Genomic DNA, 17,571 nt, shown 5'->3' with positions numbered 1-17,571 from the left:
CTTCTCAGAGCACAATGACTCTTGTAACTGGGCATGTCGCTGTGGGACCCATGGAGGCATCAGTTATGGGAATTACAAGAGATGTTGGTTTCTATTTGGGAAATGAGGCTTCTAAAGCCCGATAGCTCCCGCACCTATCTGTGTGATCTTGTTGTGTCATATCTGAACTGCCGTTTGTACGACCAAAGAATAACCCCTGTACTGCTGTGTGTGTAACTTGCTGAAGGGAAGCTAGCATGCTGTGTTTCCTATCCTTCACCTTTTTAAGTAAAACCAATGCCAAGTGAGATCTATTGGAGTGAGCATAAAATGACTAGTTGAGCAAAAAATGACCATGAGCAGGCATTACAAATACTCTAGAAGGTATCAGGGGTCTAAACTAAACTGAGACTTTTGGAACTACCCTAGAAGAGTTAGAAATTTGGCAGGTAAGGAAACAAATGGTAATGATGTGAATGGAATTCACATTTTTTTTCTATTCATCTAGCACAAGTAATTTGTTTACTCTGGGCAAGTGACCAGGTCTGGTGTATTGTCTGTGGGTGAAAAATCTTCGTATCTTTCTTACCTTGGGGAACTTGCACGAGGCCAACACTTATCCCAGCAAGTAAGTCTCCAAGAAGCCAATCCTTGAATCGATAAAAACACATCCACTCTAGGAAGGGAAAGATTGTAAGCATGCATCTTCGAAACTTGTACCATGAGCAGCTGTGAGAAAGAACAGAGACTTGATTAGGTTCTCCAAAGAAAAAGCCCACATGGCCAAGAAAAGGCATTGTGAGTACCTTCTTCTTCCCCTACAACAGAGTTTCTTTCAACACTACTGATATTTGGACATATTGGACTGGATAAGTCTTTGTTGTGAGTCTGTCCTGTGCATTGTAGGATGTTTAGCAGCATCTCCGATCTCTACCCATTAGATGCCAGTAGCATCTCCTCCCCTAGTTGTGACAATGAAAAATGTCTCCAGACACTGCTAAATGTTCCCTGGGGGACAGTATCAACTTCAACTGAGATCCGGTGCCATATGTATGACAAGAACTAGGCCTTGTAAGTCCAGCATACGAATCAGGCCTGTGGTTTTACAGAATGTTTGAAAAGAATTCAACCTACCAAAATTTTCCAGTAGAAAAATGGACTGTTATGGCTTTCTCTTGGTAAGGATAGTGTTTTGAGATGTGCTGTTGGTGGGTGGCAGAGAATTAACACATTCACATCATTCCTGTATACTAAAATTTTTACCAAGCATTAACTCTACATGGCTTTGACCTGTATCGTGCAGAAATTTACAGAAAATATAGAATATGGAGTCTTGTGCTTATGGCATTAGCCATGGGAAAAAAGGGAATAAAATAAGGCCTTATTATCTTTTAACCCAGTGGATAGTGACCAGAAGCAATTTTGTTCCCTAAGGGACATCTGGTAATGTCTGGAGACATTTTTGATTGTCACGACTCGCATCTAGTGGGTAGAGGCCAGGGATGCCACCAAACATCCTACAATGCACAGGACAGCCCTCCACAAGAAATGATTTCACGGTCCGAAACGTCAACAGTACTGAGATTGAGGAAACCTACTTAAACCTTTAGATCATCAAAGCAGCAGAATCATTGTAAACCAATCAATCAATCTGTTAATCAATTAATCCACTAGTAAAGCTAATATGGTTTGTTTTTTTTTTTTTTTTGCTAATATGGTTTTAAATTGCTTTTTGCTATTTATATCTCATTATGGGCTGAAAACAAAGAGTATGGAGATTTTTCATGTATGAGCTATCTCTGAATAATTGCGATTTGACTGTAGCAACAAATATAACTTCAGTGTATGCAAGGCTAAAATGTGTGCTCAGAAAAGAAGTAATTTCAATATGCTTGACTCTAACAACTATGAGCATTACAGTCCCTAAGCTAATTAAGGCCAAAGAAGTGTAAATGTCTTTGCCAAGGTCACAGTAACAAGTGTGGGTAGAACTGGGGCTAGAATCCAGATTTCGTGATTTTTAGTTCAGTGTTCTATCCAGTCTATTACCATCACAGTTCCTATCGACAGCTGTTGAATTCTGCTCAGGAGCCAGAAGCAAGACCATAGGTTTAGAAAGAACAACATATTGCTATTTTTATGAGAATCCCTGGGTGTGGAGAGTGTGCTGTCTCCAATTACGGCCCTCTATGGGGGAGAATACAGCATGGCATTGGGACAATTTGTTTCTGCATCTGGTCCAGTGTCCCTTCCTCTCCATGTGCCACCCTGGAAGACCAGCGACCCTAGGGAGAGTCATCAAAGCTCTCTGACATGGCAAAAAAATAAAATGGACATGGAATAATGAGGACCTAAGACTGACAGGGATCAAGGAAGGAGTTAGAGGAACAGAAACTGAAGCTGGTGGTGGAAGAGTTATAAGCACTTCGACATGAATCTGGATCCTAGTTAAAGCATCTTAAAAGTGAGGAATGTAAGAGTTGATGTGAAAGCACAGGGGAGATTTTTTTAAAGAGAGGGAGTATTGCAGTTGGGTAACTAAAAGGGAGAAAATGAAGGAAGATATGAGGTTTTCTGCAGAAAGGAAGAGATGAAATTAAAAGATTATTATTTTACTATTTGCTAGGTGCTTTACAAATATTCTTTAAATCCTCACAATTGCCTTATAAGGTAGGTGCTTTTATCATCCCCATTTTATAGATGAGGCTACTGAAGCACAGTAGGCATGGATAGCTTACCTAAGGTCACACAGTTGGAAAGCAGCAGAACTGGGATTCAGAACCAGGCAATCTGGCTTCTGCGTCTTGCTCTTAACCACAGTGCTGTGCTACCTTTCAGGTTAAAATTCAGAAGTGGATATAACTGTTTGTTTTAGAAGTAGGGAATAAGCACTGCTATAAAAACCCATGGGAGGCAGTGTGGGTCAGATTTAAGGGTCTAAGGATAGGGCAGCTAGAGGGGAATAAGGCTGAAATTTCTTTGGTAGTACCTGTTTATGATGAGGTATAAGTCAGGAAAAGATTATCCTTTTGTAGAGACAAAACCAATGTGGCCCCCAAATGCTCTCTTTGATATATGACCTCTGACCCATCCTGGAGCAGAAAAAATGAGAGTTGTGATATAGGACAGGGGAGTGACATCCAAAACCACAACTTGCAAACGGCAGGATATGGGCAAAGGAGAAGGCTCAGAGGGAGGAAGGTCTGCAATAGGGCTGCGTGGAGGCCTTCTTCACTTGTCACCTAACTCATGCCAATTATGAGTGATAAATCAAGGAACAAGAGGGACTAATAAATCTGGAGTGTGAGTGAGGACAGGTTGAGTAGTTAGGGTTAATATCATGATGTAGGTCACAAAGGGTTTTTAACCTGAGGTCCATGGATGATCAAGGTGTCTCTAGATAGAATTCATGGGGATATGTGACTTTAGGAAAAATTATATCTTTATTTTCACTAACCTCCTAACTGAAATGTAGCATTTCCTTCAGTTATGAACACTGACAACAAACCACAGTAGTATCAGCAGAGCTTGACTTCTTCACCAATAGAATCACAAATATCTTCATATTACATTAAAATTGCTGCAGATACCTTAAAATAGCATTTATATTCATCATTACTTAGAAAGTATGGTAGTTATTAGACCCACAATCATTAAATATAATTTTTGGATATTTTCATATTTTGATAACTATATTTCAATATAACTGGTTTCCTTTATAATACTATGTATTTTATGCATTTAAAAATATTCTGGCCAAGACCATTCAATGGAGAAAGAATAGACTCTTCAACATATAGTGCTGGGAAAATGGGATAGCTACGTGGAAAAAAATGAAGCCAGACCCTTACTCTATACCGTATATAAAATTAACTCAGAATGGATCAAGGATCTAAATTTAAGAGCTAAAACTATAAAAGTCTTAGAAGAAAACAGGGGAAAATCTTCATTACCTTGGATTTCACAATAGTTTCTTAAATATGACACAAAAATCACAAGCAACAAAAGAAAAAAATAGATAAATAGCATTTCATTAAAATGAAAACTGTGTACACAGGACACTATCAACAGACAACCTACAGAATGGGAGAAAATATTTGCAAATCATATATCTGATAAGGGTTTAATATCCAGAATATATAAAGAACTCCTATAATTCAACAACAAAAAGATAAACAACCTAATTTTTAAAAGGGCAAAGGAAGTAAATAGACATTTCTTCAAAAAAGATTCACGAGTGACCAATAAGCACATGAAAAGATGCTCATCATATTTAGTTATTAGGGAAATGCAAAAAAAAAAAAAGCAACACACAATGTGATACCATTTTACACCTACTAGTATGGCTATAATTAAAAAAATGGAAAATAACAAATGTTGGAGAGGATATGGAGAAATTGGAACACTTGCTGATGTGAATGCACAATGCTGCAGCTGCTGTGAAAAAAAAATTCCTCAAAAAGTTAAACAGGGGCTTCCCTGGTGGCACAGTGGTTGAGAGTGTGCCTGCCGATGCAGGGGACACAGGTTCGTGCCCCAGTCCGGGAAGATCCCACATGCCGCGGAGCGGCTGCGCCCGTGAGCCATGGCCGCTGAGCTTGCGCGTCCGGAGCCTGTGCTCCGCAACGGGAGAGGCCACAACAGTGACAGGCCCGCGTACCGCAAAAAAAAAAAAAAAAAAAAAAGTTAAATATATGATCCAACAAGTCCACTCTTAGGTGTATACCTAAAAGAATTGTAAGCAGGGACTTGAACAGATACTCCTATGCCAATATTCATGGCAGCATTATTCACGATAGACAAAAATTGGAAACAACCTAAGTGTCCATTAACAGATGAATGGATAAACAAAATGTGGTACATACATACAATGGAGTATCATCAGCCATAAAATGAAATGAAGCACTGATCCACGCTACACCATTGTGCTAAGTGAAATAAACCAGACATGAAAGACAAATATTGTCTGATTCCATTTAAATGAAATATTTAGAATACACAATCCATAGAGACAGAAAGTAGAAGAGAGGTTACCAGGGGCTGGAGGAGGGGGAAATGGGGAGTTATTGCCTAATGGGTACAGAGTTTCTGTTTGGGGTGATGAAAAAGTTTTGGAAATAGATAGTGGTGATGGTTGCACAACAACGTGAATGTCATTAATGCTGCTAATTTGTACACTTTAAAATGGTTAAAACCACAAATTTTATATATATTTTACCACAATTTAAAAAAGTAAAAAAAAAATTATTCTGAAGGGATGTTCATTAGCTCTGATAGACTGCTAAAAGGTTCACAGCACAAAAACAGGTTACGAGCTCCTGAACTATAGGGTTTACATAGTCATTCTGCTATCATTAATTATTTCACCACGGTTGCTTTTGTTGTTGTTGTTAGGAGACTGGCAATGGTGGTTAATCAAACAATGTATTTATTAAATACCATCCCTAGATGCTGTGGGGGACAGCCAAGGTCTTCATGTCCATGAAGTTTATAATCAACAAGGTGCTAGAAGGGACTTCCCTGGTGGCGCAGTGGTTAAGAATCTGCCTGCCAATGCAGGGAACACGGGTTTGATCCCTGGTCTGGGAAGATCCCACATGCCACGGAGTGACTAAGCCTGTGTGCCACAATTACTGAGCCCACATGCCACAACTGCTGAGCCCATGCGCCACAACTACCGAAGCCTGCACACCTAGAGCCCGTGCTCCGTAACAAGAGAAGCCACCGTGATGAGGAGCCCGCGCAGCAACGAGAAAGCCAGTGTGCAGCAACAAAGACCCAACACAGCCAAAAATAAAATAAAATTTTAAAAAGTAGAAAAAAAAAAAGAAGGGGGCTTCCCTGGTGGTGCAGTGGTTGGGAGTCCGCCTGCCGATGCAGTGGACACGGGTTCGTGCCCCAGTCCGGGAAGATCCCACATGCCGTGGAGCAGCTAGGCCCGTGAGCCATGGCCGCTGAGCCTGCGCATCCAGAGCCTGTGCTCCGCAACGAAAGAGGCCACAACAGTGAGAGGCCCGCATACCGCCAAAAAAAAAAAAAAAAAGAAGGTGCTACAAGACAAACCACAAAAAAACTGTAGAGGAATTATGCAATAAGCTAAGGGTTCTGATGACAGGAATTCAGAGGAGGAAAACAGAAGTAGGCACCAAAGGTGTCAAGTAGAGTTTTAGGGCTGCCAGCTTGGTGGCAGCTGAATGATCGCACACACGCACCGGCACTGGACATGGTGACTGACGGTGCTGATGTCGATGTCCAACTTCCCAGAGAAAGCGGTCTTCCTTCTGTACTCCTGTTGAAAGTTCTCCTCATTGTACACATCTCGCTTCACATCATACATGAAAGAGTTTTGCCTGTATCTAGAGCCCAAACTCTGGAAGCTCCTCTCTGGTTGCATCATTCCTGGATAAGTGGAAAGAAGTTAAACAAAAGAGTTTTTAAAAAGTCTAGATCCTTGGCACATTTTTATGGAAATAAGCATTCCATTTATTGTATAATTTTATACTTAAAACAACCCTATAAAGAAAGCAAGGTATATATTATTTTCATTTTCAAAATGGAGAAACCAAAGCCCAGAAGTTTAAACAACCTTGGTTTTTGAATAATTAGAGTCAGGACTAGAACCCAGGTGTCCAGCTAGAAAGCCTAGTTTTCTTTATATTCAATTATGTTGCTATGTTGCAGGGGAAAAGATTAAGAGGTAAAAGTATAATCACCAATTTTCACTGAAAATGCTAAGGGTTAAAGGGTCAACATAGTGTCTTTTAACTCCTTTTCTCTCTAAAATAGCATCCATCATTATCCCTTTACCCTTTTCCTTTCTTCATAGAACTAACCAGTACCTGATTCAATATTTGTCTATTTGTTCATTGTCTGTTTCCCACACTAAAATGTAAATCCAAGAGGCAGGACTTTGTTCATGGCTGTATCCCCAGAGCCCAGGATAATGCCTGATGCTTAGCAGGCCCTCAACAAGTATTTCTTGAATTATGGTCAAGTATCCAGTTAGTGGCATCATGATGTAGCAGAAAAAGCACTGCACAGGATATCAGGATTCTGGAGTTCTAGCCCTGGCTGTTTTTCTAACTAGCTGTATGACTGGGGGCAAGTTTCTTAGAAAGTGAATTTCAGTTTCCTTGTCCATAAAATGACATGGTTTGACAATATGATCTCTAAGGTCACTTTAAGCTTTAAAAATCTGTAGTATCATCCTGCTGTTTTAAAGAGAATGAGAAGAAAGAGTTAATGAGGATGGATATAGATCCATCTCTGGGAGAAGGTATAACTGTTCTTGATCATCTGTGTTTTTGAATAATAAAAACAGCATGAACTCTAATATTCTTCCACACAAATGTGTAAAAAGTATACATATATATATTTTGCATAGTTATAAAATATATAGGTAAACACTCAAATTATGCAGATTACACAAGTAGTTCTTGTATAGGTGAGGCTGCAAACAAGTTCAATGTATCAGCAACATTTGTTTTCCATCAGAATTATCCTGTATCTTCAGCAGCAGAAACATTATCAACACCAACATTTGTAGAGCACTTATTATATACCAAGGATTGCACTAGATTTTTTTCATGAGTTATTTCTTTTAATTCCAACAACAATCCTAGTACTACTATTATCCTCATTTTATAGGTGATAAAACTGAGGTTTTGGAAAAGTTAGGTAACTTGACCATAGTTATATAATGTATGTTTACTCTCAAAGCATTGGGTAGCAGGGGTGAGCTGTATAACACTTATGAACTAATGATCACAAATTCAATAAAGTGAGTGTGGTTAGGGAATACAGAAGAGGATGGAAGAGGTATTTTACAATGTATTAAGAGAATCAGTACTTCGTGTCTTACAGAAAAAAAAAGCAGAACTGGACACTAAAACATAAGTAATATTTTTCCCTTTCTTTCCTCCACCCATAGGAATATTGATCCAGTCTTCCTTACTTTTCCTATGTAATCTTACAATAAACTTCTATGACTAGAATATATCTGTTCCTGGCAACTGAAAAGACCCTAATTAACTTGCTTATTATATTGAGATTATAAAAATTGCCATCCTGGGTTAGATGCGGTGTCTAGAATCCAGCATTTTGTTTCTGAAAGTAGCACGAAGCAGGCATGAAGCAGGCAACATATGAACATCAAGCATAGTGGAAACAGTGGGCCTGGGACAGGTAGCTGCAGCTACTCAACTGCAGCAATTGTTGCCATGGGTCATGTGGGGTCCAGCATGGCCAGATCTGATCTTTTCCCAGAGAAGTCATAATTCCAGATTTTTATGTGAAATCTTCTGACTTTTAAATGTTGTTGATTATCTTACATATTTTTAAAAACACAGTACACTTCTAACAAAACATCTCTGCAGGCTAGATTCCTCCCATCACAAATTATAGTTTATACCCCAAGAATTTCTCTCTCTTTCAAAGCTAAAGCATTTATGTTTTCTGTTGTCGCACCCTTAGGAGGTATTATATCTCATCAGTTCACTTATGGAAAGAAGGATTTCATTTTATTGTCTTCAGTCTACATCATTTATATTTCAAGAGGTGGCCACCATCTACTAGACCAGGATTTGGTGGGGTTGTCTGCTTTCATTTTCACAATCTTGTGAATTTCTACCATATGCATTCTTGGCCTTCATTTATTTCTGACTGACGAATGCTATTTCACCTGTGGTCGATTAATTCAGTGTTCCACAAACATTTGCTGAATGCTAGGTGCTCTGAGGATACAAAAGGACAAAGACTTGGGACTTCCCTGGCAGTCCTGTGGTTAAGACTCTGTGCTTCCAAAGCAGGGGGCACAGGTTCAATCCCTGGTCAGGGAACCTCAGACAAAAAAAAAAAAAAAAAAAGGACAAAGACTCTACAATTTAGTAGAATAAAAATACCAACATATGGTGCTATAAGACTTTAGAGGTGGGAAAGACAGGAATTAACATTTATTGCTGGCCTGCCATATGCCAGCTTCTTCACACACATCATCTCAAAAGATAGGTATTATTTTCCTGATAATGATTATACTCATTTCACTTGTGAGTTTAGCGGGTTCCTCAGAATCATATAACTATTAAACAGCAGAGCCAGAATCTGAACCTGGTCTTTCTGATTCTAAAATAGATGTCACATCTAATGCCACATGATCTCCTATAGAGTGGGATTAATAACCCCAACCTAGAAGGATGAGGAAGTCCTCCTAGGGGAGATATCGTTTGAACTCTGCTCTGGCTAAGCTGGGGGCAGGGAGGAGAATAAGGTATTTCAGAAAGAGAACAGGATAAAATTACAGAGATAATATAAGGCAAGTAATTCAATAGGCCTGAGTAAAGTCAGTGTCAAACCCAAAAAAGTAGGTTGAGGCCTACTTCTGGAGGGTCTTGAATGTTGGGCTGAACCTGGACTTTTTAGCTATTTAAAATGTTCGAGAAGGAGTAGTAATATGCACAGAGATGTGCTTTGGGAAGATGAATCATATCAGTGGTATAGTCTAGAGCTGTGCTGCCCAGTACGGTAGCCACTGGCTACCTGTGGCTATTTAAATTAAATAAAATTAAAATTAAATGAGGGACTTCCCTGTTGGTCCAGTGGTTAAGACTCCACGCTTCACTGCAGGGGGCATGGATTTGATCCCTGGTCAGGGAACTAAGGTCCCACATGCCGCGTGGCACGGCCTAAAGATTATAAATAAATAAAATGAAAAATTCAGCTCCTTAGTCACACTAGCTACATTTCAAGTGCTCAACAGCCATGTGTGGCAGGGGCTACTGTACCGGACAGGGCAGGTATAAAACACTTCCATCATCACAGAAAGTTCTATTGGACAGCACTGGAGATAGGAGAGACTGAGGCAAAAAGACCAGTGGGAGCCCATTACTACCATGGTAGTCTAAGGGAGAGGCAATCAAGTCACAACTCATGGGACCACAGTCAGGATGGCTAGGAGGGGCAGGTAGAAAGCTGTCTTTAAAGGACTTATCATATGACTGGATAAAGGCAGCAAGGGAAAACACATAATTTCCTTATTGTTTTGTTTTTAGCAGTCATCTCTGAAATTTCTTCAGTTCCATTATGTCTTTCTTGACTTCACAGAAGCCCTACTGGCTTGTTTTTATGCACTAGCAGGACCCTTCCCTATAAGGTATGATGATCAGAAGCTGTTACTGACAAGTGGCAAATGTACTTTAACGTGGAAAAGATGATGCATTTCCGAAGAAAGTAATCCCAACTATACTGATGGGATAATGACCTTTCAGCTGAGACACAACACAAGAGGGAATCTCGGTTACTGACTCCTACAATTCCCTGATGCTTCCTGCCATCAGACAAAATATTTAGGTGGGTGGGCCATGGTCTGAACAACTTAAGGTTTTATTTTCATATTCTACAAATGTGACATAGTTTGGGACATCTGGATTCACTACTAACTAATAGAAATTAATCTCTGTAGCCCACACTTGGTCCCACAAACAACATCAGCAGCATCTGGCAACTTGTTGAAAATGCAAATTCTCAGGCCCAACTAGCAAGACAAAATTAATCAGAAATTCTGAGGATGTGGCAGCAGTCTATTTTAAGAAGCCCTCCAGATGATTCTGATACACAATGAAATATGAAGACCACTGTAAATATAGCTAATTATCTTTATTCAGTCATTCAGTGCTAGTTTTGGGCATACTGTTAACATGGGTACTTTTGACCTAGCTCTTTCCCCCATACTACCCCTATCCATCCAGCCATCGATTGATTCTTTTACATAATGTGTTGAAAGTACTTTAAAAGCCAAGAATAAAATATTTAAATACAGCCCAGTTTTCTGACTATTAACCCAACAGATGTGAAATCCTGAACCTTAGTTTAGTTTCAAGACTATCCTCTCATATGGTCATCTTTCATATGTGCTCTACAATCATGGGAAGGTAAAATTCACTTCCAGAATTTCAAAAAAAATATTTGTAATTCCATCAGAAACAACAGCCCTTTGCCCGTTATGCTTTTATGTTATGCTTTTAAGGGGGAATGTATGTGGAAAAAGAAAAGGCACAAGCAAAGAGCATTGCTTTCAGTATCTTTCAGTCACTCGGTCTAGTGGCTGGGGATGGTGGGAACACACCGACAACTACCTTTAATGTGAACTGGTGAGAGTATTAGTAAAGGGCTGTGCTGGAGAGAAACTCATTATTGGGGTGGGGATGTTGGAGAAGGCTTCGCAGAGGGACACATACATAAACAGAACTTAACAGGAAAAGAAAGGGGCCAAGAGAGGTGGAAGTGGGGGCTCAGTCAGAAGGAACAAGATGAACAAAAGCAGTGAAGTATTAAAGGAGGAAGAGCGTCTGGGCAGTCAGGCCTCAGGAGGAGGCGGATGGGGGAGTCAGGTGAGGCTCATGGAGTAGACCAGTTCTGGCGCTTCTGACAACTGAGACCCACGAGTGTGGAAGGATTCAACTTGCCAAACGCACACACCATCTCTCCTCACTGCTGTTCCACGCGGCCTTTCACAAGTAGAGCCGACACGTAAGAGAGAGAAGCTCCCAGGGACGGCCGTCACTCATTCATTCCCCAAACACTGACTGAGCGGCCGCGACGTGCCTAGCCCTGCGGCGACGGCCGCGGGCCCCGCCCAGGGACTTCCGAGTGTAACGAGGGGCTGGTCCTTCGCACCCGACGCCCGGGCCGGGGCACCGCTGCCACCACCTGCAGCCCGCGGCCCCGGGCGGCTCCGGCAGCGGCTCCCCTCCTTCCTCGGCTCACCTGGTTCCCGGGCTGCGGCGGGAGGGCGGGCGCTGGAGCCGGAAGCAGCTCCGGCCAGGCGGGCGGCGCTGTGGACGCGGACGCCGGCGGTTCCCGAGCCGTTGCGTCCGAACCCGCGGGCGTTCTGGCGGGCGGGGGACAAGAGCGGGGCGAGGAAGCGGAGCCTGGGCAGCCGGGGTGGGGAGCGGGGAGAGGCCCAGCTGCGCCGCGGCTACCTGTGTCACCCAGCCCTCCGCTCTCGACGACTCTTGATTGAGGGCCTCCTTGATGCCAGGCCTCGCGCCCCGCACTTCACGTACGGTAATTCACTTGAGTCTCCCGACGACCCTGTGGGAAGAGAAGACGCGGGAGGAAACTGGAGGCTAGAGGGTCACCGAGGTCTCCAACCTTAATTCTCAGCCCCACAAGCTTGGCTTCTTCCACTGAAGGACACTCTGCTGCCCAGGTCTCCTGCTCTGCTCCCCGCCCCTAATCCCCCTTAACCTCCTTGTGAGGCTCAATACCAATCACTGCCTCTCACTGTGCCTTGTATTCCTGCTTGGCTCAGTTGCAGTTTTACACTTGCTTGATTCCTGTATTAGTGTCTAATATATTGTTCACTTTACCTATCCCTTTTTGTAATTTGTCTCATCCCCAAAAGGGCAGGGATTTTTCTCTTTCATTAACTGCTGTATCATTGGTGCCTAAAGCAATGTGATAGACCTAGTAAGTGCACAATAAATTTGTGTTGAATAATTGAATGATTGCCCTGCTGTTCACTGTAAGCTCCACATAGGCAGCAACTCTCTGCTTTTTAATCACTTTTCCATCAGAAGTGCCGGGTACCTAGGATGCATTCAATACATATTTGTTGAATGAGTGAATGTATTGCTCATCTTTACCCTTTTGGTCACTCTCACTTCATCATTCCAATTTGTTGGATAAATATATGAATTTCTTAGAATTCCTACTTCCAGTTTTCCTCCCTTGTATCCTTGCACTCATCACCTTGATTCCCCACTCCCACCCCTCATATCTTTACAGTTGCATTTTTGCTCTCACTTCCTCCTTCAACCTCTGATACTTCTTAGAAAGCTCCCTACCCTGCAGGTTGAATTGGAACATTTTTATTTTTTATTAATTTATTTCTTTATTTTTATTTTTGGGTGTGTTGGGTCTTTGCTGCTGTGCGCGGGCTTTCTCTAGTTGCAGCGAGTGGGGACTACCCTTTGATGCGGAGCACGGGCTCTAGGTGTGCAGCTTCTCATTGTGGTGGCTGCTCTTCTTGCGGAGCATGGCTCTAGGAGCACAGGCTTCCGTAGTTGTGGCTCTCAGGCCTTAGAGCGTGGGCCCAGTAGTTGTGGCACATGGGCTTAGTTGCTCCGCGGCATGTGGGATCTTCCCGGACCAGGGCTCAAACCCGTCTCCCCTGCATTGGCAGGTGGATTAACCTGCCTGTGTCACCAGGGAAGTCCCTTGGAACATTTTTAAGCAACATGTCTTCGTAGGCAAGAGTCACATTCCAGGCTAAGTCACATTGAATCCAAAGAAAGCTTTCCACAAATCACCCATGACCCTGGTTTGGGGTTTTATTTCGGTTTTCTTTGAGGAGAACTGAGAATCCTGCACCACCTCCTAAATTGAGATCATGGTCATTGTTCATAATTTGTTCAACAAATATTTATGAAGTACCTTTTATGTTCTAGGCACTGTGCTAGATGCTGGAACAAGATAGGCAAAGTCTGAGCACTCCAAGGGATGCATACACAAAAGAGAATAATCATGGATAGTGATGAGAATTGTCCTGGCTTGAATCTAGTTATTTCTAAAAGAAATGACTAAGAATAAGATAGGGTCCAATTCTGTCTATTGTTACAAGCTTTAGCGTAGGAATAGGTTAACAGTGGTGGCAAGGTATGGGGTTAGAATACCTTGCCCATTCACATTTATTATCTTGTTCACCTTTCAGGTGGGAATGTGGGGCAGGAATTCTCTTTGCATAAACTGGAACTAAGGTCTGAGAAATGTCAATTGACTTGCCCAATATGACACTGCCGGAAGACTACTCTCTGCACTGTTCTTACTCTGAGAGGCATGATTAAAATTCTTAAAATCCTCTTCACTGGAAGCTCTTCAAGGTAGGAATCAGTTTCAAACCTTCAGGGTAATGGTTTAAAAATACTTCTCAAAGGGAGATACCAGGGACTTTCCTGAATCTGAATTACCTGGGGCGTATTGTAAAAATACACGTTCTTGGTGCGCATCACGGACCTCTCCAACTAAACTCACTGTGGATCCTGGGAATATGCATTTTTAAACTCTCAAGGTGATTCTTCTACACATAAAAGTTTGAGAACTACTAGAAGAGTTTGGGTGGAAAACCTCAACCTTAATGCAGGGCTAATATTTACCTTTGGGACAGATTTCGTCAGAATTCCGAAGAGTAAGCCGTGTATGTCCTTGAGCAGATGGGACTGCAACGGCTTTCTGGCCGGAACCTTCCTTTTTATTATGCAAGTATTTCTTGGAAATTGGGGGTTCTGCTGAGCAGGTGCTCGGCTGGCTGCTGGTGACTACCCGCAGTTCAAAGGTCTTTTGGCTCTTTTCCCGACACCTTGTTTGTCAATGTCGCTTTCCACCTGGGAGCCAGGCGTTTGCCCCGCCGACCACGGCGGGGCGCACGCGGCATGTGTTGTCTGCTTATCCCCTCCTTCTCGGGTCCGCCTTGGCGCCCTTAAGAAGAGCAGTCCCTGGGAGTTCCTACCTCTGGTGGCCAGCTGTTGTTCTCTTCTCGCGAGAATTGCTCCTCCCATCCTCTCCTCTCATCAACCCCCTCCCTTGGGCAGGTTCCATATTGGGTAAAATCTCGGCTCGCAGAGAGGCCCCGGAGCTGTTCTCGCGAGAGTACGGCGGGAGGCTCCTGTTCGCAGGCTGTGGAACGGCGACCACTGGAACCTCCGCGGTCGCTGCAGCTGGAGCCGTAGTCCCGCGGTGCAGCCGGGAGTCGGCCTGGTCTGGAGAGGGTGCAGCGAGAACCTGGCGGGCGCAGCCTTGAGCCCCTGAGCGTGCCCCTGCCCTTAGCAGGGCTCACCCCCGTCGCGGAGGAGCGTCCAGCCGCTGCGGCTGACAGGGGCCGCGCGCGCGGGAGTCGTCTGGCTCGCTGCACTCACACCTGCGCGGGCGGCCAGCGCAGGGTCCCCCGCCCGTCCGGCCGGGCGACGAGGTCGGGGAAGCGGGTGCGGGCGCAGGCGGGGCCCCGCAGGGCCACCTCCTCGCCCCGCGGCCACCGCTGGAAGATGTCTCAGGAGAGGCCCACGTTCTACCGGCAGGAGCTGAACAAGACAATCTGGGAGGTGCCCGAGCGTTACCAAAACCTGTCCCCGGTGGGCTCCGGCGCCTATGGCTCCGTGTGGTGAGTGTCACCGGGCTCGGGGCCTCGGTGGGCTGGGTGACCCTTTATGCCCCAGAGCCAGGCCTGCCCCCACGGCTCAGCAATGCACCAAGCGGTAGGAATTTTCCTTGGGGGAGGGCATCCTTGCCCCTTCTCTCCCTGTCCTTCTCTCCCTGTACCCCTTGCACCCCTCACCCTGCACACCCACATAGGTGGTCAGCTGTGTGTAGGACGCAGGTCCACGATGGGCGGTGGGTGATGGTGTTGGAGCCCGGCCCTGGCTCGCACCCTGCGCATTCCCTTCTTGGGGGGTTGCTGCTTTGGGGACAGGAACAGGAGGGCCCTCTTTGGGGGTCTCCCAGCTGGCATCGAGCAGAAGGACTCTCTCCCGAGATGTGCCCACCTTGGGCGCCGGAGCCTGCCCTCGGAGCAGACAAGCCCGGGGAGCTGCCTGGAGAAACAGAAGGGCAAAGCTCGACCGGGAGACTGCCGTCATCTGAACAAAACTGAGGACGAAGGGCGTTCAGTGCGGGCTTTTTTGCAAACCTCTGTCGAAATCCCATTTTGAGAAGCGTTCTTTTTGAATTCGCACCTGAATTAGTAGCTATCCATAGAGCTTAAAATACCGACTTTATCTCGGTGAGTCCTGTGCCAGCTTTAGTGTGGTGTGTTTCCGATTCAGTTGAAAGCGTATTTCCTTTTCGCAGAGTGGGGGGTGGGTGGTAGTGCCTGCAAACACACTGCAGCTTGAGAAACTGGCGGCCTCACTGATTAGTCACATACCACTGCTCGTTTAAGTATTGTTTGACAAAACAGTTTTCTCCTTTGGAGCAAGTGAGATTCAGATCCGATGCACGCCCTCAAGATCAAAAAGTTATTAACAATGCTGGGAGGTATTGTAAATATTTTTTAATTGCGATAATTCTTGTGAAATACTGTGTTTTTAAAGTCCCTTTGAGAGTTTGCAGGGAACTTATCTACACTTAGAGCCTGAGGTACACGATATGGATATGGAATATATAGCAAAGGAAGGAAGAGACACTTTGCAGCTTTAATTCACACTGTGAATGTGTTTTCAATTAAATGATACTGTAAAATGTTCAGACCTGAAATATTTCACTAAACTTTTCTAACTTTCAAGGCTTTAAACACTATATTTTAGATGTACCGAAATTTGAGACCTCCTGATCTGAAGCTAATTCATGTAATTCCTGTGCATGCATCATTTGAAGAGAGGTCTACAAAATTATTTTCTTGTTTCGCCACAAATTCCAGGCTTTTGGACTTGTTAATCTTTAAATATAATTCCTGTGTTTCTTAAAGCCCCAGCATGAATTTCCGGTTTATAGAATCTTCTGGGTAATTGAGATTGTGCAATTGTGTCCAGCAACAGATCATATTGCATTTTCTGGTTCAGGCTGTTTGAGTTATGTTGCTGATGGCACTATGCTTGACATCTTTTTTCCATTTTTATAGTGTGCTGTTGATTTGCTAATTTTCGAAGATGTGTTTGGATCATTGCTCCTTCAATAGCCCATTAGTTTACCTCCATTTTTCATTCTTGAATTGACACATTAATTTTTGTGGTACCGAGTTTTTGTTTCCAATAATGTTTAAACCTTAAGGAGTGATACAGCAGAACAGCTCAACTATGGGGAGTTTAGTGAACTTGAAAAGAATTCCTTGCAAGGTTTCCCTACGTTGGTGTGAATAGCTCTGCCTTAGCTCTGGAGATCCAGATTTACATCGAAGTGCCATTAAAATGAACTCCATGTTTTTTTAGTACTGTACTTTTCTGGCTTTTAGAAACCATCGATATCTGACACTTGGAAGTAATTTTGTTAAACAGGTTTTTAAAAGTAGGTGATACATTCACATTGTATAAAATTCAGAAGGTATAAAAAGATAGCGAAAAGTTGCCTTTCCTTTCTTGTTCTCCAATTGTGCTATTCCTTTCCTCAGAGACAACCACTGTTAAGTTTCTTGTGTGTCTTTCCATGGAGGCAGTTCTGCTAAGGGTATTTAAGATGTAACCTATAGCATATTGGTGGAGAAAAATAACTGATATTATGTGACAGTTGACCATAAACAAAAGTAACTGATTTTGGATTGAAAGTATCAGAATTTAGATGTACAAGTGTTATCTCATTCAGAGTAGTTATTTGAAGTTGTTCTTTCAATTAGCAACTTTCAGGTGTGGCAGAAAACTTTTTTTTTAACTTCTCTTAGAATCCACTTTGGAGCCTGTGTTATTTTTCACTATCTTTATTTTCTTGAGAGCAGATTTAATTTTAGGAAATAACAAAATCAAATTGAATCTGAAATAATTTAGAAAATTGGACTGAAGTCTGGTGAAAAAGATTAGGTAGCCAGGTTGATGATACTGTTTTAGGTCAGATAGAAGTTGTAACCATAAAGTAATGACACAGAATTTCCTGTGTGACTTGTAGAACTAGATCTGA

At 43.1% G+C, this 17,571-nt stretch overlaps 2 protein-coding genes across 4 annotated transcripts in view; one reads left to right on the top strand and one right to left on the bottom strand.

Moving 5' to 3' along the window:
• SLC26A8 (solute carrier family 26 member 8) overlaps positions 1-12,557 on the bottom strand; it is a 72,947-nt gene extending 60,390 nt beyond the window's left edge. Inside the window, exons 1-3 of the mRNA XM_079933573.1 lie at positions 11,740-12,557; positions 6,192-6,378; positions 569-708 (exon numbers count right to left, since the gene is read on the bottom strand). Of these exons, the coding sequence (XP_079789699.1) occupies positions 569-708; positions 6,192-6,376 (325 nt within the window). The 5' untranslated portion in view covers positions 6,377-6,378; positions 11,740-12,557. The remainder of the gene's footprint in view (positions 1-568; positions 709-6,191; positions 6,379-11,739) is intronic.
• Positions 12,558-14,666: 2,109 nt separating this feature from the next.
• Positions 14,667-17,571, top strand: part of MAPK14 (mitogen-activated protein kinase 14) — a 72,892-nt gene continuing 69,987 nt past the window's right edge. For all 3 annotated transcript variants that reach the window (XR_013830354.1, XM_079935742.1, XM_079935741.1), the window contains exon 1: positions 14,667-15,130. Coding sequence is in view for 2 of the 3 variants with exons in the window: in XM_079935742.1 (XP_079791868.1) it covers positions 15,015-15,130 (116 nt within the window). In the remaining variant the exon portion in view is untranslated. The remainder of the gene's footprint in view (positions 15,131-17,571) is intronic.

This window comes from Stenella coeruleoalba, assembly GCF_951394435.1.
Source record: "Stenella coeruleoalba genome assembly, chromosome: 10".
Lineage (NCBI taxonomy): Eukaryota > Metazoa > Chordata > Mammalia > Artiodactyla > Delphinidae > Stenella > Stenella coeruleoalba.
This window is presented reverse-complemented; position numbering and strand designations above follow the sequence as displayed.